This window comes from Melospiza melodia, chromosome 18 (assembly GCF_035770615.1).
Source record: "Melospiza melodia melodia isolate bMelMel2 chromosome 18, bMelMel2.pri, whole genome shotgun sequence".
Classification (NCBI taxonomy): Eukaryota; Metazoa; Chordata; class Aves; order Passeriformes; family Passerellidae; genus Melospiza; species Melospiza melodia.
In genome coordinates, this window is record NC_086211.1 from 1,369,320 (window position 1) to 1,396,643 (window position 27,324).

Consider the following 27,324-nt stretch of genomic DNA (forward strand, 5'->3'; position numbering starts at 1 on the left):
TGAACTCAGTTGCTTTATTATTTTTACATCAACAGGAAATACAATTTGAATACAGAGATGTTTTAAAACTAGATTTAATCAAGTGCAATTAGCAAAGAAGTCACAATTTTCTGTACACGAGTATGAGGACCTCCAAAGGAAATTCCTTACCCAAGACTAAAACTTGTGGTACAAACAAGCAGCAGAACAAATTCCCCCAATCCTCACATGGTCAAGTCCACAGAGCTGAGGATATGCCTGAGAAACAACTACATCAGAGCTCTTCTGCCAAGCCAAAACAATGAGAGAACAAAGTGCAAGCAGAGATCTTATCAAATGGCCACTTGGTAAAGATAGAAACTGCCCTAAAAGCATCCTGGCTACAGCTGGTGGCCTCATTTTTGGGCAGGATTTGCTAAAGACACAGACTCAGCTTGAAGGCTGTTCCCAAGCTCTGCCAGGACAGGAGAGCTTTTCCTCCTGCACTGCAGCACCACCTCCCTGAAGGACACAAAGTGACAGAAGGTGTTGGGTACAGCCTCCCTTTCCCCTCTGCACTCAGGGAGTGGACAGGAGTGCTGGCAGGCTCCGCGTCCCTGCTGGCCCAGCCTGGGCCCCTGGCAGGTGAGGGTGACAAAGGATGGGCAGGTGTTTCACCAACCTGCTCGTTTACACTGAAACAAACGAGGGAGAAATCTCCTCATCTGCTCCGTGGGCGAGGACACTGTCACACACAACAGTGGAGGGCAGATTGGAAAGGAGGAACACAGAATTCCTGCTTCAGCACAACCAAACCCACAGGGAGACGCCTGCCCACACCTCCCTCTGCTAAAAGTGTCCTGACAGAACTGAGTCAGATGGGTCCTACCTGCAAAAAGGGAGGGCTGCCCTTTTGTTGGTCCTTTCCCCTCTAGTGGATCCCAACAGGCTTTGTTTTGGGGACTGAGTTTATTACCAAAAGACAAAACCCAAGAGCTGAGGTTTATTTGTTCTAAGAACCTCAACATGCTGGTAGGGAAATTTTCTGAGCACTTTTAATCACCTGAGTGACACCTTCAATCACACTCTTCATGCAGTGTCTCGTTATCAGTTCATTTGGGTTTGTGTTTAGAAATGTTACGACACAGAAGTTTCAGAAATCATTAGTCCATAAAAGTCTCACATTAATTTAACAGATCTGACTTCAAAGGCCTTGACTGTGCCACAAAATATTAAAATGTGTCCAGAGGTGTTCCTGGTTCTCTAACCACTAAGGAGCCCACAGAGTGGTGTGAGGACCAAAGGTTCAGATAAGAAGTGCCTCTGCTCTAGTTTCAGCAGCACCATGAAACCTTCCAGTCAAAACTTGCCAAAAACTCCAAGGCTAAATTCACAGGTGTGCTGTAGGGCATGAGATAAGGAAGCTCAATAAAACAGACAAGAAAACCTTAGCAGGAAGCAGGGAAGGAAAAAAAAACCTGTTGCTGTCAGGGTTTGTGCAAACCTCTCCCAGGCAGGAGTGCAGGAAGGGATGAGATCGTCACCTACGTGAAGAACTTAAAATTACTGTGACTCTGTTGTGTCCTCTGATATGTTAAGTTGAAATACAAAACCAAATTGAGAAATCTGGGCTCCATATTTTAGTGTTTAAATTAAATGTACTTGCCCTCAGGACTTTTACCAAGGGAACTGGACAAAAGAGTAACAACAAATGTTGGAGATGCTGGAAAGAGAAATCCAGGGGTACAGACTTGGCACAAAACCCAGCATGAGTTTTCTCTATCAAAACAACTGAAATTAATGTGACAATTAATCAGATGTATTTTCTAAAACATCAGGCAACACCTTGGAGAACATCACTGCATTCAGGGAAAATTAACTCTAGCTACAGAAATAAGCAAATGCCCCCAAAATCAGGAAATGTCATCATGAAATGAGTTTGTCAGTGACCCAATCTCAGCAGTTTCTGGCAGCCTCAACCCCTCAGGTACCATTACTTATCAAAATATCATTGGGCTAGGATCTTCAATTCTCCTTTTGGCATTGGATCAGCTCTGAATCAGTCGCACACAAACAGAGTTATTGGCTCCCTCTGTCCCTGCAGCAACCCCCCAGGGACTGCACTGCTCTGCTGGACTCCCAGAGCAGTCCCTGTGGGTTAATCACAGCTGCCATCCTTCCAGCCATCCCTCCAGCGCTCATCCACGCGGGAGCAGTCGAATTGCGGCTTGCCCAGCTTCCTGTTCACCTCGTTGTGGAGCAGACACAGCCACCGGGAGAAGTTTCTCCTGGTGCTCGTGTCGGGTTGGTTCGTCCGTAATCTGCAAACGGGAACGGGAAACAAATCAGTGGAAACTTCTGAGAAAGAAGCTGAGAGCTGCAGAAAACCTTACCACAGAATCCCAGAATGGTTTGGGTTGGAATGGACTTTAAAGATCATCTCATCCCAAACCAAATCAAACACATCAGCCCATTTCAGCCCTTGCCTCCACTACTCAGATTGCCAATACAGGGCATTTTAGAGGGTAGAAGAACACTTGTCTCCTGAAAATTATCCCAGTCTAATTCTATAACTGTTCACAAGCCCATTTTGAATCAGAAAACTCCAAAATCGCCTCAGGGAAGCCTTGGAGGCAGCACAGAATCCAACAGCATGAGGACAGGTGTTTGTTTTTTGAGTAAGTGCATCTGTGATTGATGCAATAACGGAAGAAACCAGTTCAGGTAGCTACAATCCCCAAGTGCAGGAAGAGCTGCTGATATGCAAACTATCTGCTGCAGCCCGGCACTTCTGGCAAGCCCCTCCAGCACAATGAGATGCTGAGGCTACTTACCTGTCCCTCAGATCTTCAAAAAACCCACTGAGGAAACTCACCTTTCCCTCAGATCTTCAAAAAAACCTACTGAGGAAACTCACCTTTCCCTCAGATCTTCAAAAAACCCACTGAGGAAACTCACCTTTCCCTCAGATCTTCAAAAAAACCTACTGAGGAAACTCACCTTTTCTCAGATCTTCAGAAAACCTGCTGAGGCCACTCACCTGTCCTTCAGAGCCTCAAAAAACCCACTGAGAAAACTCACCTTTCCCCAGATCCTGAAAAAACCCTCTGAGGGTTTTCCCACTCACCTCTCCCTCAGGTCCTCTGCGCAGTGCTTGCAGGGGTAGAACTTGGAGAAGAGGTTGATGAAGTCCTTCATCTCCTTCTGCTGTGTCCCGGTGGGCCGGTCAGGGTAGTAGGCAGCCATGGTGTGCAGGAAGGCCCAGGTGCTGCGGCCCAGCTGCTCGATATCCAGGGGACAGTCCCGAGGGGGCTCTTTCGCCTCCTGCAGGGGACAGAGGGGTGTGAGGGGACACCGGGGCGGGTGGGGAAACAGCCCTTTTGTGCTGGGTGGGAAGGTGAGCTGGGGGAACAGGTCCTTCACATCCCTTCTGAGGTCATGGCAGAGCCCCCTCACACCTTCTGTGGGGACATGGCAAAGTCTCCCTCACACCTTCTGAGGGGACAAGGCAAGGACCCTTTCACACCCTCACGGAACATGGCAGAGCCCCCTCACACCCTCAGCGGGGGCAATGGCAGCGCCCCTCACCCCCAGGGATAAGATGGGGACTCCTTTCCCATTCCCACTGAAGGAAGCCCTGTCCCCGGCTCCTTCACACCCTGAAGGGAACACCCAGCCTCGTCCCACTTGCGGGGGCAGGATGGAGGACGGAGGGAGCGCGGCAGGGACCGGGGGTTGCCAGGGGCCCCAGGGAGAGCTCCCGCCGCGCCTCACCGCAGTGCCCGGACCCATCTGCTTCCTCTGGTGGCGGAACCAGCTCTTGAAATCCATGCAGGCTCGGCATGGCTTCTTGGGTGTCTCTTCCGTCTCACCCTGCGGGACGGCGAAGGAGAAGGAGCCGCTGTCGGTGCCCGGGAAGGGCTCGTAGCCCCGACCCGCACGGCCCTCGCTGGGCGCCGCCATGATGGCGCCGCGGTGCAGGACGGGCCGGGGCGGTGCCATTCACGCCCGGGCGGCGTGAGGGGGCTGGGACCCGGCGCGCGCCCGAGTGCCATTCCTGGTGTGTTTTTGCCAAAAACCAGCAGCAAACTCTCTGTTTAAATGTCGTGTGTGAGGAGAACATCCGGTCTGTGCATCCTCGATTTTACCTCACATCGCCCTTGGGGTGTGGTGGAGCTGTGCTCACCCACACAGCGGGAGGCGGAAGGGGGTCTCCCTCTGCCTCCCCTCTGTGTGAGGGGGGTCGGCCATGATCCCCCTGAGGGTGTGAGGGACTCTGCATTGATCCCCCCGGTGGGTGTGAGGGACTCTGCATTGATCCCCCCTGAGAGTGTGAGAAGGACTCTGCCATGATCCCCCCTGAGAGTGTGAGGGGCTCAGCCATGATCCCCCCGAGGGTGTGAGGGGGCTCGGACATGTCCCTTCAGTGGGTGTCAAAAAGCAGTTCCCCTCCTATAGCCCTCCCAAATGAGCACAAAAATACGTATAAATATGTGTTCCTATGGGGTCTGTAGTATCTCTTTGATGAGGAGAGACTGCAGGAGCTGGGCCTGGTCAGTGACCTGGCCTGGCCAGGGGCTGCACTGGGTGATCTCTTCCAAACTCCACTATTGTGGGATTGTAGATACTGTGTGTGGCAGAGCCCATGGCACACAGCAGCTCTCCTTCGTGCCAGCAGTGCTGACGGGCACCTCAGCGTTATCTCCAGCAGACTCATGCAATCAACAGGGCGATTTTATGGACAAACAAGTGGATAACTCCATTCATCTCATGCTCCTTTATAGCAACACGCCCATATGAAGTTCTCCATGTTTTTAACACCCGTCACATGCTTGTAAATCCATACTGAGGGAGGATTTTCCTCTTTCTGGGAGCGCTGGCATGTGTCACACCAGGGCAGGCACTGTCTGGGAGTGGCTGGGCTATTTGGGGTGATGGAGAGCCAAACCTGGTCTCAGGGCCGGGGTCTTGAGTGGAAATTTAGCATTTTTTCTTTTATTCCCAAAGAGCCACAGGCTTTGTGAGCACATGAGGGTGGTAACCTGGGCAACTGTGCAGCCTGGCATCAGACTTTGGAGCTTGCTCTTTCACCCCTGGGAAATGTTAATTAACTGTGGCCTTACAAAATTCCTAATAGAGGTCAGAGAGTGAAAACTTGGAGAGCAGCACAGACTTGCTAACATCCTTCTTTTTGGCTTGATTCTGTCATGCTCTTAAAGGTTTGAGAGCCACAAGTGTCCTACAATGAACAATATGAATTTTGTATCCACTTCAAGTTTTCTCCTGTTCATCACCTGTAGGTCAAGTGAAAAATGTGATTATTTTGTTTAATGCAAACAAATCTATGTCCAGAATGGAGCTGGACCAAAATTTAAAATATATATATAAATATATATAAAAATATAAATGAAAAAAATATATATGTGATTTATTTAACACAGTGGGGTGTAAAATGTGTATTAGAAAAAGCCTCATTTTAGAGAAATACCTCAAAGACTTGCCCTCAAAAATACTTCAACACTTGTTGTGTTTCATGTGGAAGTGGCTGAGCTGTTCCTGCTCTGTGGAGCACTGAGCTGATGGTCTGGATCTCCATCTTGGGGTCTCTATTTACCAGTGCTCCTTTATTTTTATTTATTTGCAGTTTCTTGGGAATACTTATTTGCTGATTTTTGTGAGGGAGGGAGAAGACACGTGAGTAACTGGTAGGAGCTGCTGGAATGGCTTTGTTTAAAGTTGTAGACAACTGTAAAGATAAATTTCACACGCAAAAAAAAGATCAAGTAGGGACAGCAACATTTTTATGTCTGTTTTCCTTGCCCACCAATAAATGTTTTATCTGATGCTCATGACCTCATTAATTTTTGTAAAGTCAGGAAAAAAGAGAATGAGATACTGAGGGAATTTCCTCTAGAGCTTTATTGTTTGGTCTTCAAGCAATTAAACAGGCACAGAGATGTTTCCAAGTCACAGCAATCTCCTGGTTTGACCGTTAGCAGACTTTGCTTCCTTGATTGTGATTTAATTTACGGATTCAGTTAAAACATCAGCATTTTTATTGAAAAGGAAAGGCCTTGAAGGAGGCTGTTGGTTACAGAGATTTGTGCTCCACATTGCTCCCCTTGCCCATTTCCTGCTCAGCTCTAGCAGCAGAGCTGGCTCTTTAAGAAAAGGTCCTCCCAATTTTCTCCACTTGCCATCACCTCCAGCATCAGCTATGATTTCAAAGTTTAAAAAATAGAGAAATGCTCCAAATGAAGTCAGAGCAAGGAAATTCACTTAACTGTCTCTAATTGAATCCAAGTGCAGAGCCAAACTATTTCCATCCAAAGGAAGGAATGTGGTGCAGAGCCGAGGAAGGATGAGGGGACATTCCCTCCTGCTCCCCTTTGGACAGCCCTAACCCACCCAACCCTCTGCTCCCAGCACTGATTTAGGAGCTGGGGTGTGCTAGAACCTGTTACCAAACAAACTCCTCACACAAATTCAATTCTGGGGAGCAATCCTTCCCTGGGAGGGTGGGCAGGCCCTGGCACAGGGTGCCCAGAGCAGCTGTGGCTGCCCCTGGATCCCTGGCAGTGCCCAAGGCCAGCCTGGACAGGGTTTGGAGCAGCCTGGGTTGTATTCCTGCAATACAGCAGGAAGCTGTCTTGTATTTACAGGTACGAGTATGAGCCGAAAGTCTGACCAGTGATAAACCAGCACCAGGAGTTAGTCATAGACTTGCTTGAGAAATTACAGGCAACTAGGAAATAGCAACAACAACAAAAAAGATGTTTATTTCTAGGTATGTGAATCATATTGATCCTCTCTGCCTGCGTAGAAGAACTTTATCACCTGCAAAATTTCCCCAAAGCATGTATTTATCCCTCAGATATCACGAAGAAGCCTGCAGCCCCCTGCCGGGGAATGGGTGAGGTGTGTCAGATCAGATCCATCCAGAACTGTTGAAATGTGTTCAGAACAGTCTGAAGGACAGCACGAGGCACTGCCTTGCTCAAATCTGGGCACCTACACCCGACACTGAGTTTGTTCTTTTAAAGTTGGTGCCATTTTTATGTGTAGATCCTTTTGCTGATTAAAATGAGAATCCATGAGGAATGGTGATGGCAGGGGCAGAGGAGAAAACCAAATTATTTATTATTTCTGTTTGTGTCATGCTCCAATCTATCTCCTCCTTCCCAGACCCACCCTGAGCTTCCCTGGAATCAGTTCATCCATTCTGAGGATAAACACAGCAAAACTGGGGGTTCCTTTTGTGCTCTTGAAAAACAAAGTCTTCAGTGAGGAGCTCCTGTTCCTCTTGGCTTTGCAATATGAGAGTGGCCCCCGACTTGGGATAATTCCTTTTTTCCAGAGGAAGGTCAAAGGAATTCAACACGAAATCTCCTTCAGTGGGAGAGGTTTTCCTCAGGTAACAGTTGCTGTGTTTGGATTCATTAAGAATTAAACCTAAATGAAAGAACAATCCCCTTCCACATTGCTCTTCTCCCACCAGGCTTTTGAGTGAAGATTGGGTCTGGTTTTCCCTGGTTTCTGGAGGGGCCAAGGAACACAAGTTGCTGTCTTTGCTCTGAAATGCAGGTGGACATTTAGCTGGTGAAATCCCCAGAAGAGATCAGGCTTTGCCTGCTCTGCTCCTCGATGGCCGTGGGGAATGAGGAAAGGGAAAGAGTGGGATGAGCATCTCTGACTAATCTGGAAGGAACACAACGGTCCTGTCTCCGATCAATTTACTATATTTAGCGTGATGTAAGAACAGATTTTCCCCAAGTGAAAACAGTATTTCTTCATGTTCACTCGTGCTTGCTGCGCTTGCTGTTGGCTGTACTGGTGTTGCTGGGATTTTCTCCCACCAGATTTTGGAATGTGTAGGGCAGGCTGAGCACTGCAGAGCCTCAAACGTCCTTGGAAACTCCACCCTGCTTTTCTTCTGCCTTCACATCTCATTTCTGGGTCACAGCACATCCACAAAGCTCTGCCCTCGTGCTATGCACTCATCAAACACAGCTTTTTCAAAAAAAAATAATTCAGGGAACCTCCTCTTCTTGAAGCAGCTTAAGTTACATTCTCACCCTTTCTGGAAGATTCTTTCTCGAGTCACGCTTTTGTATTTTGCATAACCTTAGGAAAACATGTCACTTTTATAAAACAACAAGGAAATTATTTCAACAAGTGCTTGGTAAACAAGAGCCCATCCGCTGTGCGTGCCCCAGGCAGCGAGCAAAGCTCCTGAGACGGGCAGAGCTCTCCTTGGACTGGACAGGGCCATCCCAAGGGCTTTGCAAAGAAAATGACACCTCAGGAGTGAGGTTTGAGGGAGTTTGATGCGATGCTGAGATTTTGGATCCTGAAATAAAGCTGCCTGTGAGGGGTGAGTGACCCCCTGCACTGAGGAGGGATGTGCTCCTTGGGAAGCTCCTGTGATGGAGTGGGAAAGGGCTGAGCTGCTCCCTGGGCTCAAAGGCTTCCTGAATTGGGTCTGCCACAGAGAAATGCTTTAGTGCCTGCAGCAGCTGCTGGAATTAGGATAAAATGAAATACTTTCTTCTGGATTAGTTACTGCAAAATCTCTCATCCCAGCCTGTGTGAAAGTTCAACTGCTCCCTTTGTTCGTGATGTGAAGGAGACTTTTGTCAACTCCAGTGTCTGGGTTTTCATTATTCTTTTTAAATAAAGGTCTGTTTCTCTATTTATTAAAAGTCTAAAACCTCTTTGTACTTTTAAAATCGGCTTTTAGCATCTGGGCTTTTCATTAAAGGTGCTGATGGGTCATGTGTCATCACAGGTGATCTTCAAGAAAAGTAAAGGGCAGGTTTTGATCCTGAAGGTGAGCAAGGGAAAGATGAAGCTTTCCCACCAGCTTTGTTCCAGGCCCCCTTGGCTGTGCCCACAGCTCCTTTCTGTCTCTTCCTTGCAGCTGCAGTGTCCTGAGGGTGGTTTGAGGACTTTTCCTCTCTTTGCCTTTCCTGTGCCGGCCATAGAAGGAGAAATCCCTGATGCACAGTCCCACACATCGTCAGCCATGAGGGGCACAGGTCACACAGCAGCCCAGACACGGCTTGTGTGTGTGGGACAGATGTTCAGGACACAGCTGCTCCTCTCCAAGCATTTGGGACAAGGCTGTTTCTTGTTGGACCTGGAAAATGGCTCAGGAGGAGCTGGAGCGGAGCTGCCTTTGGCTGCCCCCGAGCATCTGTGCACTCAATTCTGCTTCTGCTGAAGTTACTCCTCATCCACACCAAAATGAATAGAAAAGAGAGCATCAGTGTTTATTTGTCATGGAATGAGGCTGATCCTGGAATGGAAATACTCAGTGGGACAGCCCTGGTGACTCTGGGGCCTTCCTCCAGCCTCTGGGTGACCTCCTTCATCTTCCCAGCCATGGGCAATGTGGGGCAGGCGGCCTGGTGTGAGTCCCTGTGACAGTGCCTTAGTCACCTGCTGTGACACAAACACGTTTCTGTCCCCAGAGGAGCTGTTTGTGGCTGGAGTGATGCTCCTTGAGCGGCAGAGCTGCACCTTGCTGGGGTGCAGGAGGCTCTCTTGGAGCAGACTGCGAAATTATGGGAGTCATTGTGGAAAAATCTGTGTGTCCTGCATCTTGGCAAAGCTGGGCAGTGCACTCCTGCGTATTGCCTGTTAATTTATGATCTCTTTGGTACCTTGTAAAACAACTAAAGGAAAATTAACTGCTGCCCTCAGAGCTGTGTAAATAAATATCAATGATGAAACAGCAGCATCCAGTAATTCCTGCTGAGTATCACTTTTTCTGGGCAGCCCCCTCCTCCCCTGCCATTAATTATTACCCACGAGAGGCGCTGATTTATGGCAGGATGACACGGGAACTGTAGAAAACACAAAGTAAACTTGATAATGCCGGAAAAACAATGTTTGTCTTGTTTTTTATAAGCGAGTCCAAACGCATCCAGCAGAGCAGTGGAGTTGTGGCCTCTGCTGGTGGGTGACCCATCCTTGCCAATGGGTCCTGCCATGGCTGGGAGTTGTGGAGAGCTTTGAGGAGCACTGTGCCCATCCAAGGCCATCTGGCCCAGCCTCCTTCCAGTTTCATGGGCAGTGTCACTGCAGAGGTGACGTGGCTCCTGAGGTCATCCTGGAGCTGACAGTTTCATGACATCACCCTTGACACCGCTGGGACACCGATACTGCTGTGACAGCTGCAGAGCTGGAGCTGGGCCCTGCAGGTGACTCCAGAGGTGTTGGTGTCTCAGAGGAGTGGCAGGCTTTCCCCCTCCCCTCCCTGCACCTCAGTTCTGTGTCACAGAGACCTTCACTTCCACAAAACATTTTCTCAATGACCAATTATTAAGTTTTGAGCAGTTTTGTTCATGTTTGGATTTATACAACACCGCAGTCACCAGCAAGCTCCAGTCAGTCCAATCTTTTCCAGAAGATCAGCTCTCCAAGCTGCAGGGCTGGTCCTTCTGCCTTGGGTGACTTGGAAACCCCTGTGTAGCTTCACCTTCCAGTTGTAATATTCCATTAGATGTTTTCCACACCCCCTTTCTGCTTGAATTCCCTGAGAATGATGAAATACAGCAAAACCAAGGCCATTTCCTACTCTTCTGGTTTTTATGGCATCCTCAGATCAAGGTGCTCTCTGAGCCTCCCCAGCTGTCTCCTCATCCTGCAGCTCCTCCAAGGCTTTCCTTGTCTTTGGCTTTTCCCAGTCAGGATAAACATGCTTAAACCTTTACATTCTTGGAAATACATCGTGGTTTGTGTTTGCTCTGAGACAGGAAACCAAGCCAAGGTGTTTCACTGGGAGTCTTGGTCCCAGATATTTCCAAGAGCCACTTAACAGAGCCACATGAGGGGGAGCTTGGCCCTGGCTTGGCTGCCCAAGAGAAGCCAAGGAGTGCAGGTTTGAGGACATGGAGTCAGCAAAGGGTTTTGGCACCTCAGAGACTGGAACTTTCTAAAGAAGTCTGCTGGATGAAGTGATTTCCTGTCACTCCATAAAATCCTCACTCTGTGATTTGGGGAGATTTACCAGCGCATGGTTTGGCTGGAGGATTTGTAACAGAGGATGGAGGGTCTGATTCCAGGGCTGTGGAGGGCAGGGAGCTGCTCCAGATCCCTTTTTCACAGGGCAGCTCCTGTGCACCTTCCTGAGCCAGGAAATGCCTTGGAGATGCTGTGGGACAGATTTTCTCTCCAAAATCCACACTGAACCAAAGTGCTCTTTGGATAACTTTCCCTTTTTAATGCAGGTCATATATCCAGCAGCAATAAATCCAACTGCAATAAACCTGCTTTCTTTGTCTCCAGAAACTGCTGCCCTGCTGTGTGGGAGCAGTCTCCCTTGCTCATGGATCACAAACCAAGACCCTCCTGACTGTATTTTCCAGAAGGAATCTGGTTTGGCTCCCTGTTCCAGTTCTGGGGGGTTTTTTGGTAGATGAAAAATCATCTGTAGCCATTGCTGAGGGTTTGAGACACCAGGTGTAGCTGGGAAATGAAAGGGAGGCACGGCTGAGCCTCTCAGTTTGGGTTCCAATAATGATAATGATAAAGATAATTATAGTGAGAATGGTCCAATTGAGGCTTTATCAAAGAAGAGGCGCTTTGATCACTCGGTGCCCATCAGCCCTGAGGTTCAGGGAGAGGACAGGCTGGCCAAGGCTGGAATTATCTCTGCTGCTGAGCCCCTGGGCAGTGGAGCTGCTCCTTAGGAAGAGCTGCTGGCTGCCCTGGGAGGGTGTGGACACCTGGCTGCACACAGGGCAGAGCACTCAGAGCTGAATTTCCATCACCTATTTACACCTGAGGAGCTTTCAGTCTTTTAGTTAGATCCTGGGAAAGTGTCTGTTCATTACATCGGCATCTCAATGGAGTTACTGATAAAACTGTCTGAAATCTATTTAAAGTAACTCGGCAGGTGGGACAAAGAAAGAAAAATATTTGCAGCAAATATTACTCACATTTAATGGTGCCTGATCTGTGTTTTACAACCCACGTTCTAAATCAGCCTTTGGGGCTGGAGTGAGCTCAGCCCGAGCTGCAGGTTGTGTATTACAGCCATAAACCCTCACCTGTGTCCCGGAAACATCTCGGGCCAGGTTCTGCAGCCCCCGTGACCTACTCTGCCCCAGCGCTGGCAAACAGCCCCGCTCCCTTCCCTGCCTTCCTTCCCGGCACTGGTGAGTAAGGATGTGATAACAGAGCGTGTTTTTCCTCCTCGGCTCCCTGAACTCTGTCCCTCCTGCAGCCGGCAGCATTTGCATGTTAGAAGCGGGGCGAAAGGTAAAAGGCACGCGGGGTTTGGGAAATCGCGGAATTTCTGCCCGGCCTGGGCGGAGGAGGAAGCTCGGGAACACCTCTGCCCTGCCTCCCGCTCCGTGGCATTTAAATTGGGCAGTCGGGCTGGAGCTGCATTTCCGCTCACTCCAGCTCCCATCGCTCCAGCTCCCATCCCTCCAGATCACATCCCTCCAGCTCCCATCGCTCCAGCTCCCATCCTTTCCTTTCCATCCCTCCAGCTCCCATCCCTCCGTCTCTCATCACTCCAGCTCCCATCGCTCCAGCTCCCATCCTTTCCTTTCCATCCCTCCAGCTCCCATCCCTCCGTCTCCCATCCCTCCCGATCACATCCCTCCCTCTCCCATCCTTCCCTCTCCATCCCTCTGGCTCCCCGTGAAGGAGGAGCAGCAGCCGTGGGGAAGATGAGCTCTAACAGATATCCCGTGGATGTGAAGGCTGTGGGCTTCATGCAGTGCAAAAAACAGAAGGTACTTTAATTTTTATTCTTTTTTTTTTGGCTTTGTTTTCTTCCTTAAATATAATTTACAAACTGGGAGACTAGAGGATTTTGAATTACTCTTCCAGGGGTATGTTTGCTTATTCCCCATAGTATTGGGATTGGAGCCTAGGCATCTAGGATAAGGGTATTTGGTTTTTAATGAGCTTAATATCTTGGGGTTTGCTCTCTTTTTGTCACCATAAAATTCTCCCGGTTTCAGCAATCATTACCTATTTGGGGCTATGAAATTAAAAACATTTTTGTAGGTTTAATGCTTTATTTAATTTTTTTATGTGACATTAAAAGCCTCAACTAACCCACAGCAAATGCTAATTATCTGGAAGCATCTAAAATTGAACATTGTGAATAAACTGCTTTTCTTTTCCCAGAACTACATGATGTTTGTGTTCTGGTCAGATCAGAACAACATTCTCATCTACAGGACGTTTGAGGACTTTAGGAAATTCCATGTAAGTGAATTTCCAATTCCTGAAAGTTCAAGATTCCTGTCCTGGGGAGGGGAAGGAGCCCAGCCATGTGTCAGCTGTGAGGAATCACTGTTCTCTCCTTCTCCTTGCTTTTAGAAAGAGCTGAAGAGAAAATTCCCCACTGAGAATGGGTCACTGAGGAGTTTACCCAGGTTTAAAGGTAAGGACAAATCTCTGATGGATCAACAAACCCAAGAGTGATCAGGGACAGCCACAATCCATGTTAGAGCCTGAAGCCTCTGAGTCTGACCTTCCTCTGGAACAGATCAGGGGCTCACTGCTCCTGCCATGGCACCACTGGGTCACATCATCATGTTTGGGTCTAGTACAGACTTAAAATGACCCAGAAAGGCTTTTTTAATAGATAGCTGCACTTAGCAAATAATGCTACACTTCAAATATTGACCTAGAACTTCTTGAAACGTTACATGTGAAAAAAAGAGAAATCTTAGATGTTAAAAAATCCTATCAGGAGCCTGTTAAAATGACAGGGAGGCAGGGACTGTGACTTTGTACAGTTTGGGCTTGGGCAGGAAGGGTGGTGGCTGAGGGCACCCACTGTTCAGGGAAAAGATGCTGCTCCAGGGACCCAGATCCATTGCTGTCCTCTCCCAACTGTGCCCTTGTTATTTTGAAGGAATAACTATGCAGCAGAGGAAGGGTGGCAAGCTGAACAGGTGCCTGGAGATCCTGAAACTGCTGGAAACCTATTCCCAGGAGCTGCTGAAAACTGATGTGAAAATCTCCCGGGGTGAAGAGGTGATTCAATTTTTCAAGGCACAGACTCAAGACCTCGATCCCTCCTTCCCTGAAAACAGGTGTGAAATATGAATTGTATTTTTTTGTTTGTTGGTGAAGCAAAAATGTCATGGGATATGGATAGAAGGGAAACACCAGGTACATTCCAGGGCAGTTCAGCTGGGTGCTTTTACTTTTGTTTCTGGTGCCTGAAGCTTTTCTCAGCCTACTGCAGAAATGATTTCACCAAAATCAATACTAAACTCAACCTCTCACGTGAGTTTTTGATGTGCACCTTCACCTTCCAGTGCTGTGATCATGCCATCAGTGTTCAGAAGGGAGAAGAGCCCCCAGCCCCTCTCCATCACCCTCCCTCAGGCGTCGCAGAGCTACCGCTGCATCGAGGCCTTTGAAACCAAAGACACAAAGAACAAACCCTTTACAGTGGCTCAGGAGGAGATTGTGGAAGTGCTCATCAAGGACATGACTGGTAGGTCTGAGAGGATTCAGTGCTGGGGTGGATGGGCAGATGGATTCATAGCTAGGCAAATGCTGAGGTAGTGTCAGGGGTTCAGGCGTTTGCACTTGTCCCTCCTGTCCCTTGTGTCCCCTACCCAGGGATTATTGTCATGTCTTGACTTGCAGGCTGTTAAAGTCTGGGTGTTCTTCCTCTTTGTAGGCTGGTGGCTGGTGGAAAATGCAGACAAGCAGATAGCCTGGTTCCCAGCCTCATACCTGGAAGAGCTTGATGCCTGTGAGGACATACAGAATGACTTCAGCTCAGATGAGGAGGGTGAGTCTGTTCCTCCTTCAAAACACGAGTTCTGTAAACCCCCACCACTTTACCCACTGCCTGGAGTCCCTGCCTGGACCTCTGACTCTTCTGGTTGGCTCTGCCACCACCTGTGGGTCATGGAACCATGGGCTGGTTTGGGTTGGAAGAGAGCTTAAAGCCCATCCAGTTCCAACCCCAACACCTTCCATTGTGCCAGGCTGCTCCAAGCCCTGTCCAGCCTGGCCTTGGAGACTTCCAGGGATCCAGGGGCAGCCACAGCTTCTCTGGGCAACCTCTTCCAGGGCCTCCACACCCTTTTTGTAAAAAAACTTCTTTATATTCAACTTAAATGGATCAGACTGGGGTCCCTGAGCAAACCAGTCACTCTGAGGGACAGCTGCCCTGCAGCTGGGCTGGTCTCTCACAGGGATCAGAGCATTTTCTCCACAAGGCAAATCCAACCTTTCCCTCTCTCTGCAGGTAGTCTGTACTTTGTGGTGCAGGCCTACGAGGCCCAGAAGGCAGATGAGCTCTCTCTGAACCAGGGGGTGGTCGTGGAGGTGCTCAGGACGTCCCACAATGGCTGGTGGCTGATCAGGTGAGGCTTTCCCAAGCCCAGCTGCTTGCTGTTCCTCCTGTGTGGGATGCACAGGAGCCCCCAGAGCTGGATGTCCTTGGCTGGGGAAGCTTTCCCTGTCCTCACACCCTGTGTACAGCACTGACCTGCTCCCCAGGTGCTCCCTCCCCTCGGCCCGAGGTGCTGGAAGGGTTTTCTCAGCGTTTTTCCATCCCTGCCCTCAGGTACAACGGCTGCACTGGCTACATGCCCTCGCTGTGCCTCCGGCCCTACCAGAACCCTCACCACAAGCTCCAGAGCATCCTGAGCTGCAGCCTGCACACCTGCACCCCGAGCCTCAGCCCCCGGGAGGAGCACAGCTCTGCCAGGAGCAGATCCCGCTCCCTGCCCCAGGCCAGCTCCACCCCAGGGCTGGATCTGGGCTTGGACAGCTCCTCCCTGAGCTCGGGCAGCAGCAGCAGCAGCGCCGGCAACGCCCGGCTGGCCTGGACACCCCAATTGTCTCGGTCCCTGCCCGAGGTGGAGCCGGCCAGGAGCTCTCCCGGCCCGAGCCACGAGCTGGGCACACACAGCAGCAAATCCCCAGAGCTCGGTGCCAGGGACAGGAACGACTCCGGCTTCGTGGAGCCCTCCACAGCCGCGCCAGCCGCGGGCGTCCCCAGGGTGCCAGCCCGTCCCTCAGCCCAGGAGATCCTGCAGCGCTGCAGCACCGTCACCAAGCGAGCTGTGCAGCACTCGGCCCCCCGGCCGGCCCTCCCGGAGCCCAGCCAGCGTTAGGGACCCTGGCAGGGGACACGGGGACAGCCCTGACACCCTGGAGCCCCCTGGGCGCCGTGGGCAGCAGCTCTGGATGTCAGGGCTTGGGACTGTCCCTCCCCAGGCACACAGAGATCCATCACTTCTGGAGCGTCAGGGCTTGGGACTGTCCCCTCCCCAGGGACACAGAGATCCATCACTTCTGGAGCGTCAGGGCCTGGGACTGTCCCTCCCCAGGGACACAGAGATCCATCACTTCTGGAGCGTCAGGGCCTGGGACTGTCCCTCCCCAGGGACACACACACATCCACCACCTCCCTGGGCAGCTGCAGCTTCCCCAGGGAGTCACCAGGACAGGGCTGAGTGGGGTCACTCAGAGCTCTCCCCCAGGCAGGTGCTCCCCTCCCTGCAGAGCAGCTGGGCTATTCCCCATGCCAGGATCAGCTGGCACAGCCACAGCCACCACGGAGGGCACAGGAAGGGCACCAGAGTGCCTCAGTGTCCCCTGGCACAGCCACGGGATTGGGGAGAGATGGGATGTATGAGGCACCTACTGAACCCCCTGTTTTATAGGTATTTTTAAAAACTTTTTGACTTTTGGTATTGGTTGGAGGTTTTTTTAATAGGTTAGTGGAGAGGTGATGAAATACAGGGATGGGCTGGATGTGCTGAATGGTTGTGAGAATAAAAAACCTGCTGGGGAGGAAGCTCATCCCTGCTCCCTGCAGGCACAGGAACACAACCAGGGGAGCCACAGCTCCTGTCCCACCTGGGGCTGGGAACAGAGGTCACCTTTATGGACAAAACGTTCCTCTTTCCAGGGGACTGGCTAGTTACTGAAACAACAATTCTAATCCTCAACTCATTAGCTAGAAATGAGTTAGAAAAAGAGTTACAGGAAAATCAAGACTTTTCTCTACACTGATGGCTTTATTTGTACTTATTCTCCCAGGTATCTGTTAATATTTTTATAAAGAACTTGTGAGGTATTTGTGTTGTTTGAATTTTATACATTTTTGTCTATGAAATAAAATACATGTAAATATCTCTGAAGCCTGCTTGTGTTTTATGCTTCAAAAATTTGCTATTTGGGGAATTTAAATTGTGCTTCCTTCCTCCCAGGTGCTAAATTTTGGGTGGGCACAGGTGAGACCCCTGCCTTTGCCCAAGCAAGATCCCAGCTCCATGAACCCTTTAAATCCCAACTGCTCATGGGGATTTTGCCTTTTTTAAATCCCAAACTGCCTACTGTTTGTGAGTCTGAAAATTCAGGGTGTGAAAACGCAAACCCTGGCTTGGCCAAAGAAATGACCTTTTCCTTTCATTCATCCCTGAGGAGACTGAATGTCAGACTTGGCTTAGAAATGAAAACATTTATTATAAAATACAGGAGTAAAAATCCTGGTGGGAAAAGCTCTTTGGAAAGAGCAATTGGTGGGAGGAGGGAGGGTCACAGAGTGCCCTGGTCCTGCTGGGCCACATCTGCCAGCCTCATGTTGTGCCACATGAACTCGATGAAGGTGGAGGCCTGGAGCAGGCGGCTCAGCCTCTGGAAGTGGCGCTCTGCAGGGAGGGAAGGAGGCTCAGGGAGGCACCAGAACCCTGCCCTCGATTGTGGAGCCAGGCTGGGAGAGCTGGGAATGGCCAGCCTGGACAAGGGAACACTCCAGAGGGGCCTGAAGGGGCTCCAGGAGAGCTGGAGAGGGACTGGGGACAAGGCATGGAGGGACAGGACACAGGGCATGGCTCCCAGTGCCAGAGGGCAGGGATGGATGGGACATTGGGAATTGGGAATTGTTCCCTGTGAGGGTGGGCAGGCCCTGGCACAGGGTGCCCAGAGCAGCTGTGGCTGCCCCTGGCAGTGCCCAAGGCCAGGCTGGACATTGAGGCTTGGGATGGGGATCCCACCCTGGGATGGTGGAAGGAAGGTGTCCCTGCCATGGCAGGAGTGGATTACCTGCCCTGCCCCTTCCACCCCAAACCATTCCATGATCCCTGACCCAAGCCAGCCCCTCCTGTCCCCACAGGGCCTCACCTGTGTAGGGCAGCAGGGACTCCACGGCAGATTTGATTCCTGAGAACTGCAGGAGGGTGTCGGGGGCCTCGTGCCTCAGCAGGGTCTCCATGACAGCCTGGGCCTCGTGGCAGTTCCTGGAGTTGGTGTTCCACGTCACCAGGAAGGCCAGCACGGCCTCTGTGGGGGGAAGGAAGCCTGGCCAGGCTGGCACACAGCACAGCCCACACTGAAAACATCCCTGGGCTCTCACCGAGGTTCAGGTCCCACTTCCCATCCCTGCAAGTGCCCAAGGCCAGTCCTGCTCTACTCAAGGGGTCCCTGCCCATGGCAGAGTGTAAAACTGAACACTCTCCCAACCCAAACCATCCCAGGATTGCAGCATTCTGATTTCAGTGACAGAAAAGCCTCTGACCTGGACACTTTCAGCGCTTCAGCAATGCCACAAACCTTTCTGATCCTTGCGGAGCCGAACAATGTTCTCCTCCAGGCGCCTCCTCCCCTCGGGCTCCCTGAGGATGGCTGGGCAGAGAAACCACAGCAGGGACACCCTGGTGATGGCACTCAGGGAAAACTCAGGATTTCAGAGTAATTACTGCCCTGAGCTGGCTGGAAGGGGTGTCCAGGGAAGGAGGGAGGGCAGGAAATGCCCTGGACTCACCCTTGACCACGGTCAGCACCGTGTGCGGCCGGTCCAGGGAGATGGCCAGGCCCAGAGCTTTGAGGAACCTCTTCTCATGGAGAAGGTTAGACAGCTCCTGCTCTCTGGAAAACAAATCAGGAGTGAGAGTGAGACAAATCTTCAGGTGCTGAAAAAACCAAAACCACAGAAAAAGCAGCAGATTTGGAAATAAAAGTTAAGGAGTTTGTGGTGCTCGTCAATAAATGCCCTCACTCCAATATTGGGATCAGGTGGAGCTGGATGGCTCCAGGTGGGGACAGTTCCACTGCACAGTTTGCCTTTCACAGCTCTTCATGACACAAGATCAACTCACTTCATAATCTGCTCCTCCTGTTTAGCCTGTGCTTCTTTCTCCTCAATTTCAGTCACATCCTATTAAAAAAAAAAAAACAAACAGGTTAAAACTTTATCAAATCCTGCTTTAATACAGAAGGGTTTTGATTTGGCCATCAAGTGATGTGGGACCAGTTTCTGCAGCAAAATCTAATCTTGGGGTCAAGTAATTTAAATGTTAAATTTCCAACTTCCCTCCAAAGCTCATTGCTGGGGCCCAATTGCTACTCTGAGGAAATACAGAATGGCCAAAAAATACCCTCAAACCCCAAGGTCAGCCTCGTTAACCTAATTTCACACTGCAGACAAGGAGAACACATGAAAAACAAGCCACTGGGACCCTGAGCTCTCCAACTACCCCCATTATTAACCCAGGGAGGAGGCAGCCCCTGCTGTACCTGCCACAGGGTGATGCAGGAGTCACTGGAGGCTGTCACGACCATGTCATCCTTCTTGTTGGAGTGAAGGCCCCAGATTTTGTCCTCATGACCATCCAATGTTTTCACACACTCGTTTGTTTTAATTGTCCAGAGTTTTAAGAGACCGTCAGATCCACTTTTGGAAGAGAAACACAACAGAAAGAATCACTGGACAGATCCATTCTTGCTCTGTCACACCTCAAATATCAGATGGACTTGAATGAATTGAACAAATATCCCAATTCCTTCCAAACAGGAGCAGAGTTAACCAAAAATGTGGAGGGCAAGATGCACCCTTAGCTTTGTCACTGAGTTTGTCCCAACCCAGCAATGCCACAGCAGCCACATGGAACCCATGGGACACCTGGAGAGGAGGAAGATGAAAATAACCTCCACAGAAAGCCTGGCCTAAACATGGCACCTTCCTATAAAGCTGTCCAAAGATTCTTTGGACACAGGAGTGTTTCCTCTTGGTGCTGCTGATGGGCTCAGACATTCCCTGACTCTGGAATCAGGCACAAACCTGCTGAGCAGCTGAGCCCCTCGGCTCACAAAGATGATCTTCAGCACTGAGGCATCGTGGCCCTCAAAGGTCTGCAAAACACAAAGGGAGCTCAGCAGTGCCAGGCCTCTGGAGAGACCCCAAAGGATCCCAGTTACTCCCAAAGCCCGAAGGAATAAGCCCCAAATTTTGGAAGGATCCTTGAGGAACCCCAAGGTTTTGCCCAGGGCAAGAGGCAAAGCTCTCATCACCTTCAGACAGCTGAAATCCCGAAGTCCCCAAAGCTTCAGGGTCCCATCGGCCGAGGAGGTGGCCAGGACCTGGTCCACAGGGGAGAACTGCACGCACCAGATGCCACGTTTGTGCCCAGAGAACACCCCCAGCAGGGAGCAGTCGGAGCAGGACCAGAGCTTGGCCAGCCTGTCCTGCGAGCCCGTGGCCAGCAGCTTGTCATTGGGGGACACTGCCACGCTGTTGATGTCCTGGGGAAGCCACAAGAGGAGGAGGAGGAGGGAGAGGGTCAGGCCTGGCTGTGGGACACTGAACAAACAGAGGCTGAAGCACTGAAAGATCAGCTGGAGCTGTACCTTGTCATGGCCCCTCTCAGTGACCCTGGCATGGAGGGGCTCTGGGCTGGAGACCAAGGCTGCTTTAGCTTTGGAAGTGAGGGATTCCGGGATGTTCCAGATCTTGATGGTGCAGTCCTGGCTGCTGGTCACTACAAAGCTTTCCTTCATCCTGAGAGCAGTGAAAGCATCAGGGGCAGGGAAACAACTCCGTGGTTTCTCCTCCCTGACTGGGATCCCCACACTCAGCCACTGCTGGCTGTGGGAAATGGTTTCACGGCTCTCCAAGCTCTTTCAGAGGGACTCCCCCATTTCTGGGAGCATCCAGGGCCAGGCTGGACAGGGGAAGTGTCCCTGCCCATGGCAGGGGTGGCACTGATGACACCTGAGGCCCCTTCCCACCCAAACCACCCCACGATCCCTTCCCAGCCAGGCACCAGGAGAAGCTGGGAGCAGGGCTGAGGAGCAGCACAGCTGGGAGGGGACAGCACCCCCAGGACATTCCCCTCCCTCCCTCCCTCCCTCCCTCCCTGCCCAGCGTGTGTTACCTGGAGCAGGCGACAGCGCCCACGCCGTGGGCATGGCCCAGGCCCTGTGCCACACAGGTGACCCTGCCAGCCCTGCCCATGCGCCACAGCCGCACGCTTCTGTCCTGGGGGGCACAGAAAAGCCTCAGCTGGCTGGGGACAGCAGCTCCCTGAGCTTTCACCCCATCCCTGAGCCCCGCTGGTGTCTGCTGCTCCAGCCTGAACCTCACAGCAACATCAGCCCTGGGGCTCCAGCATGGAGGGTTATTGCTGCTTCTCTCAGAGCTTTGGGTTTGGCTCTGTCAGGGCTTAGCACCTTTTCACAGAATCACAGAATTTCTAGGTTGGAAGAGACCTTTAAGATCATCGAGTCCAGCCCATGTTCCAACACCTCAACCAGATCATGGCACCAAGTGCCACATCCAGTCTTCCCTTAAACACATCGAGGGATGGTGACTCCACCACCTCCCTGGGTAGATGATTCCAGTGTTTGACCACTCTTTCTGTGAAAAACTTCCCCCTTAATTCTAGCCTGGATCTCCCTTGGCACAGCTTGAGACTGTGTCCTCTTGTTCTGTCTGTTGTTGTTTCCCTCATCAATCTCACACTAACAACTTTTCTGAACTCTAACACCAAACCAGAATGTTTGGAGAAGGAAATATCTCCTTCAGGCCAATAAAATAAAATACAACCAATTTTCCCAGGGACAATGTTAAAAAGGGACAGGGGGAGAACCCCTTTGGGGCATGCAGCAGACTGAGATTGTATGAACAGAAAACCCTTTCTGGATTCCTAAAATAACGTAATTTTGCCCACAAGGTTCAGTAGGAATGAAGAGTTTCATTAAATGGAGAACAGTGACACACCTTGGCACAGGTGACAAACATCAGGCCTTTCCTGAAGATGTCCAAAGCCAGGATTGTTTCTAAAGAGAAGAAATAAAAGCTGGTGGGTGCAGAGCAATGCTGAGATGGGACAACAGAAAGGGGGGAGTTAATGAGCCCAGTGCTTAATGAGCCCAGTTAATGAGCCAGGGGACAGGTCTGGGACATGCTGGTCCCTGAGGACTGAGCCTGTCACTCACCTGCACCTTCAGCTCCAGCTTACACTGATCTCACTGCCAGGGACAGGGACAAAGGGACACATCCTCTCCCCACACAACTCCCAAACCTGCTGTGGTGCTGCTCCACCAGGAACTCGGGGACTGCTCTCCACCAGAGCTCCAGGAGAAGCTGGATGAAGGCAGGGCCGTCACCCACCTGTGTGCCCATACAGGATCTGGCAGTGGGACGTTGCCAGCTCAAACACTTTCAGCTGGGGGCTGTTGGTGGCCACCACGATGTGAGAGTCACCAGGGCCCAGGAACTTCACATCCAGCACCTCCTCGTTGTATCCTGCGAGCTGCAACGGCCCAAGAGGGAAATGGAGCTGAAGGGGAGGTGGGAGTGGCTGCTCTTCATTTCACACTGTCTGTAACTTCTACACACAGGAGGCATTTCTGGCTTAGTCTGTTCTGCTTTCTCCCTCCTGTGCTCATCTCTGGGCAGCATTCCCCCAAAGCAGTGGAATTCCCTGCCCATGGAGCAATCCCAGAGCAGGCTGGAGCCAGGGGTGCCCTTGGTGCCTCTGCCAGAGCACAGCTGGTCCTGGAGCAGGGACAGAGGGACAGGGAGGCTGGGGCTGTCACCTGCTTCCTGAGCTGCAGGCTCTGAGCATCGTAGAACAGGATGTTGTGCTCCATGGACACGGTGAGGATCTCGTTCCTGGCGGGCACAAACTGGCACTGGGAGAGGCTGCGCTCGCTGGGCTCCTCCCGCAGCGCGAAGGGCACGGCCTGGCTGTGCACACAGGCACCCGAGGCTGCCTCCCACACCCTCAGGATGCCTGGAAAAACAGGAGAAAACAGGAGAAACCATGGCAGGGCCACTGCTTCACACAGGGAACAGACAGGAGAAACCACGGCAGAGCCACTGCCTCACACAGGGAACAGACAGGAGAAACCATGGCAGGGCCACTGCTTCACACAGGGCACAGCCTGGCTGTGCACACAGGCACCTGTGGCCATGTCCCACACCCTCAAAATGCCTGAAAGAACAGGAAAAAACAGGAAAAAACGTGGCAGAGCCACTGCTGCACACAGGGAACAGACAGGAGAAACCATGGCAGAGCCACCGCCTCACACAGTGCATGTCCAGGGAACACCATCCAAAGCACAGTGGAAAAGCCACCCAGCTCCAAGGCAAGACTGGGCAGGTTGCAGTGGCTGGAAAAGCCCCAAGGGTTTGGTTGTTCACTCAAACTCATCGAGTTTGAATGTAGAGATAAATCTGTATGAGTGGTAATTGGATCTGTGCCTGTTCCATCCTGTTCCTGCTCACCCACCCTGCCCAAGGAGCTCAGGAGCAGGCTCTGCTCTCCACCCAAGGCTTCTGCCATGGAGAACACACAGCCTGGCAACAACAGCAGTGAAGTGACCCAAGTGCCACCCTTCAGTGTCACTCACCTTTGCTGCCAGCTGTGACAAAGTGCAGCCCTTGATTCTTCACACCCAGCTGAGAGAAGTCTCCCTCCTGAGGCAACAGCACAGCAGCTTCCACGGTCTGCAAGAGTCAGAGAGGCACAGGCTGAGCTGAAAACCCCTGGGAAGGGGGAGAAACCTGATTTCACAGCATGCAGACCCTGAAGAGGGAGACCATGGCCTCAAAGGAAGGGACAAAGAGCAGTTTCACCTCGTAGACAGGGACAGTTCGTTTGCTCTGCCTGCTCTCCAGGTCCCACACCATGCAGATCTTGTCACGGCCAGAGCTGCAAATGGAAAGCTCAGTTTTAGTGCTGAACCTGTCCAGCTTGGCCCTGGGTGCAAATGGGGCACTGTGGGAGCTCAACGCCTCTCTGGAGAGGCCATGGGAGAGAGAGCAGCAGCATTCCCTGTGCCAGCACAGGATATTCCCAGCAACACAGGCAGGTGGGATGGGGCTGGGAGCACCCTGGCACAGTGGAAGTGTCCCTGCCCATGGCAGAGTGGCACTGGATGGCCTTTAAGGTCCCTCCACCCCAAACCATTCAATGGTTCCAACGCACACCCACCGAGCACCAGCACCACCCCTTCCCCTCAGAGCAGAAGCCAGCCAGGCCCCGCAGGAGTGAATGGATGGAGGTGCAGCCCTGCCAGGATACCTGAGGAGGCTGCTCCCATCTGCAAAGGCCAGCGAGGTGACAGCACTGAAGTGTCCCTCCAGCACTGCCACACACCTGCTGCAGCTCAGGTCCCAGATGCGGATCTTGTAATCGATGGAGGAGGAGAAGAGCTGCAGGCGGGAGATGTCGGGGTGGAACTGCACCAGGCTGGGCAGGGCAGAGGACAGCACAGGAATAAACCCCAGCCTCTGAATAATGCACATCCCACAGCAGCCTTTAAACCATGCACATCCCACAGCAGCACAGCTTGGGTGGGCTCACAGCATTCTGGCCTACTGGGAGGTGTCCCTGCCCAATGATTCTGTGAGAATTCTGTGAGAATTCTGTGAAACAATTCCATGAAAATTCTGTGAAACAACTCCACGAAAATTCTTGACCAGACTGTTTCCTCTCTGGGCACAGCCAGCCATAACCCTGCTCTCAAACAGCAGGAAGAGCCCAGAACCTGCTGGGAATTTGCCTTCCTGCTGCATTAACTCCAGAACTGCACCTCAATCTCAATATCCCAGCACAGCAGGGACTGACAAACAGCACAGCTCCTTACTGTACCACTCCAGAGGATCCCTTCAGGTTGTGTGTGCAGTAGTGCTTGACCATGTCCCAGACCTTGATGGTGCTGTCACAGCCGCCTGGAAGAGAAGGAAGGAGGAGCCCTGAGCTCTGGAGGGCAGAGCCGTGGGAGCTCCAGGCTGGGCACAGCCCTGGGACAGGGTGGCTCGTACCTGTGGCCAGCAGGGTGGCCGTGGGGTCGAAGGCCATGGTGGCCACGGGCGCGGTGTGCACGGCGCGCCAGCTGCGCTCACACCTGGGCTCCCTCCAGCGCCAGCGGCGCAGCAGCAGCGCCCTGCTGCCTGTCACCAGCACCTGGGGACATGGGGACAGCCTGAGACACGGGTAACAGCGCCCTGCTGCCTGTCACCAGCACCTGGGGACATGGGGACAGCCTGAGACACGGGTAACAGCACCTGGGGACATGGGGATAGCCCTAACCATGGGTAACAGCGCCCTGCTGCCTGTCACCAGCACCTGGGGACATGGGGACAGCCTGAGCCACGGGTAACAGCACCTGGGGACAGCCTGAGCCACGGGTAACAGCGCCCTGCTGCCTGTCACCAGCACCTGGGGACATGGGGACAGCCTGAGACACGGGTAACAGCACCTGGGGACATGGGGACAGCCTGAGACATGGGTAACAGCGCCCTGCTGCCTGTCACCAGCACCTGGGGACATGGGGACAGCCCTAACCATGGATAACAGCACCCTGCTGCCTGTCACCAGCACCTGGGGACATGGGGACAAGGGACAGCCTGGGCACAGGATGGGTTTGGGCTCCTGTCAGTGCCACACAGCACAGGGAGCTGCTGGGGGAGCTCAGGCTCTGGGCAGGTGTGGGTGTGAGCCACAGGTGTGGGTGTGAGCCACAGCTCCCAGGGCACCTCAGGAAGCACACCGGGGCATGGAATGGAACCATGGAAGGGATGCACAAGGACCATCGAGTCCAAGCCCTGGCCCTGCATACACACTCCAAAATTCCCCCCATTCCTGGCTCAGCCTGTCCCAGGCTGCTCACAGCCCCCAGCACAAACCCACCTCGTCATCAGGGCTCAGCACGAACGCTGTGACATCCTCTTCCTCATCCTGGGAAAACAGAGGGGAAATGCCACAGCTGAACCATCCCTGCAGGGATCTCCGAGCTCCCTTCTCCAAGGGCTCTGCTGATCACCCCAGACCTGTGCTTGCTTGGTTCCCCCCTCCCTGCGCTCCTCACTCCCGGGAGCTTTGTATCCACAGCGAGAAACCCCCCGGGCTCCTCGCAAGCCGCCCAGGAGAGGCGGATGCCGGTCACCTGCTGGAGGCTGTGCAGCACCGCTCCCGTTTCCACATCGATCACGTTGACTTTGCTCCCGCAGGGGCAGAACATGAACTTCCCATCGCGGCTGATCTGGAGAAAGGGATGGGGAACGTTAGAGCCGGGAGGCGCGACATGCCGGGATGTCCCTCCAGAGCCGGGGTTACCTGGATTCGCCCTCCTTTGTAGAACGGCTCGATCTTGCGCGTCGCGGCATAACTGGAAGAGAAAGAGACGCGCCGGGAGGCTCCGTTAAAGCGGAGCGGCGGCGGCGGCCCGGGGGCTCCGGTCCCAGCCCAGCCCGACCCAGCCCGGCCCGGCCCCTGGCTCGCCCTCGCAGCCCCAGCCCGGTCCCGCGGGTCCCTCACTTGCTCTTGAAGCGCACGGGAGCGGCGGCGGCGGCCGGGTCCGTGTCCGCCATGGCCGCGGCCCACGTGCTTCCGGTCACCACTTCCGGGAAGTGAGGGAACTCTTCCGGTCCCCAGTGACGTAAGCGACGGGCGCCACCGGCACCACGTGGGGAGCGCTCCGGAGAGCGGGATGAGAAATCCCGGTTCCCCCGGGACAGCGGCCACAGCCCGGCCCCGCAGAACGGGATGAGAAATCCCGGTTCCTCCGGGACAGCGGCCACAGCCCGGCCCCGCAGAACGGCACAAAAGTTCCCGGTTCCCCCGGGACAGCGGCCACAGCCCGGCCCCGCAGAACGGGATGAGAAATCCCGGTTCCCCCGGGACAGCGGCCACAGCCCGGCCCCGCGGAACGGGATGAGAAATCCCGGTTCCTCCGGGACAGCGGCCACAGCCCGGCCCCGCAGAACGGGATGAGAAATCCCCGTTCCCCCGGGACAGCGGCCACAGCCCGGCCCCGCAGAACGGGATGAGAAATCCCGGTTCCTCCGGGACAGCGGCCACAGCCCGGCCCCGCTGAACGGGATGAGAATTCCCGGTTCCCCCGGGACAGCGGCCACAGCCCGGCCCCGCAGAACGGGATGAGAAATCCCGGTTCCTCCGGGACAGTGGCTACAGCCCGGCCCCGCAGAACGGGATGAGAAATCCCGGTTCCTCCGGGACAGCGGCCACAGCCCGGCCCCGCAGAACGGCACAAAAGTTCCCGGTTCCTCCGGGACAGCGGCCACAGCCCGGCCCCGCAGAACGGGATGAGAAATCCCCGTTCCCCCGG

General features: G+C 52.8%; 3 protein-coding genes across 3 annotated transcripts; 1 reads left to right on the forward strand and 2 right to left on the reverse strand.

Annotated features, from left to right (window-relative positions):
* Nucleotides 1–3,960, reverse strand: GFER (growth factor, augmenter of liver regeneration). Its single transcript, XM_063171610.1, has 3 exons — nt 3,733–3,960; nt 3,086–3,282; nt 1–2,279 (listed from the first exon to the last, which is right to left on the reverse strand). The coding sequence occupies exons 1-3, from the start codon at nt 3,958–3,960 to the stop codon at nt 2,117–2,119; spliced, it is 588 nt and encodes a 195-aa protein (XP_063027680.1). The 3' UTR covers nt 1–2,116.
* Nucleotides 3,961–13,116: 9,156 nt separating this feature from the next.
* Nucleotides 13,117–16,076, forward strand: NOXO1 (NADPH oxidase organizer 1). The gene is made up of 7 exons (XM_063171441.1): nt 13,117–13,191; nt 13,306–13,369; nt 13,847–14,027; nt 14,256–14,437; nt 14,627–14,740; nt 15,203–15,320; nt 15,524–16,076. Exons 1-7 carry the CDS (start codon nt 13,117–13,119, stop codon nt 16,074–16,076), a joined length of 1,287 nt encoding a protein of 428 aa, XP_063027511.1.
* Nucleotides 16,077–17,413: 1,337 nt separating this feature from the next.
* Nucleotides 17,414–26,583, reverse strand: TBL3 (transducin beta like 3). Its single transcript, XM_063171564.1, has 22 exons — nt 26,514–26,583; nt 26,313–26,364; nt 26,143–26,238; nt 25,887–25,934; nt 25,019–25,160; nt 24,841–24,925; nt 24,276–24,443; nt 23,828–23,903; nt 23,602–23,698; nt 22,786–22,982; nt 22,358–22,499; nt 21,965–22,023; nt 21,120–21,223; nt 20,593–20,743; nt 20,257–20,487; nt 20,027–20,097; nt 19,483–19,639; nt 19,065–19,123; nt 18,731–18,834; nt 18,520–18,591; nt 18,091–18,249; nt 17,414–17,618 (listed from the first exon to the last, which is right to left on the reverse strand). The coding sequence occupies exons 1-22, from the start codon at nt 26,564–26,566 to the stop codon at nt 17,506–17,508; spliced, it is 2,436 nt and encodes an 811-aa protein (XP_063027634.1). The 5' UTR covers nt 26,567–26,583; the 3' UTR covers nt 17,414–17,505.
* Between the last annotated feature and the right edge of the window lie 741 nt (nt 26,584–27,324).

Bases quoted from the DNA above. Each gene is read 5' to 3' on its own strand.
- GFER (XM_063171610.1), bottom strand. From the start codon at position 3,960: ATGGCACCGCCCCGGCCCGTCCTGCACCGCGGCGCCATCATGGCGGCG. The intron at 3,283-3,732 runs GTGAGGCGCGGC...TGTCCCCTGCAG, and splicing joins AGATGGGTCCGGGCACTGCG to GAGGCGAAAGAGCCCCCTCG. The intron at 2,280-3,085 runs GTGAGTGGGAAA...TCCCGTTTGCAG, and splicing joins GCAGAGGACCTGAGGGAGAG to ATTACGGACGAACCAACCCG.
- NOXO1 (XM_063171441.1), top strand. From the start codon at position 13,117: ATGATGTTTGTGTTCTGGTCAGATCAGAACAACATTCTCATCTACAGG. The intron at 13,192-13,305 runs GTAAGTGAATTT...CCTTGCTTTTAG, and splicing joins AGGACTTTAGGAAATTCCAT to AAAGAGCTGAAGAGAAAATT. The intron at 15,321-15,523 runs GTGAGGCTTTCC...CCCTGCCCTCAG, and splicing joins AATGGCTGGTGGCTGATCAG to GTACAACGGCTGCACTGGCT.
- TBL3 (XM_063171564.1), bottom strand. From the start codon at position 26,566: ATGGCGGACACGGACCCGGCCGCCGCCGCCGCTCCCGTGCGCTTCAAG. The intron at 26,365-26,513 runs GTGAGGGACCCG...TTTCTCTTCCAG, and splicing joins CCCGTGCGCTTCAAGAGCAA to TTATGCCGCGACGCGCAAGA. The intron at 18,835-19,064 runs GTGAGTTGATCT...TTTGTTTTCCAG, and splicing joins CAGGAGGAGCAGATTATGAA to AGAGCAGGAGCTGTCTAACC.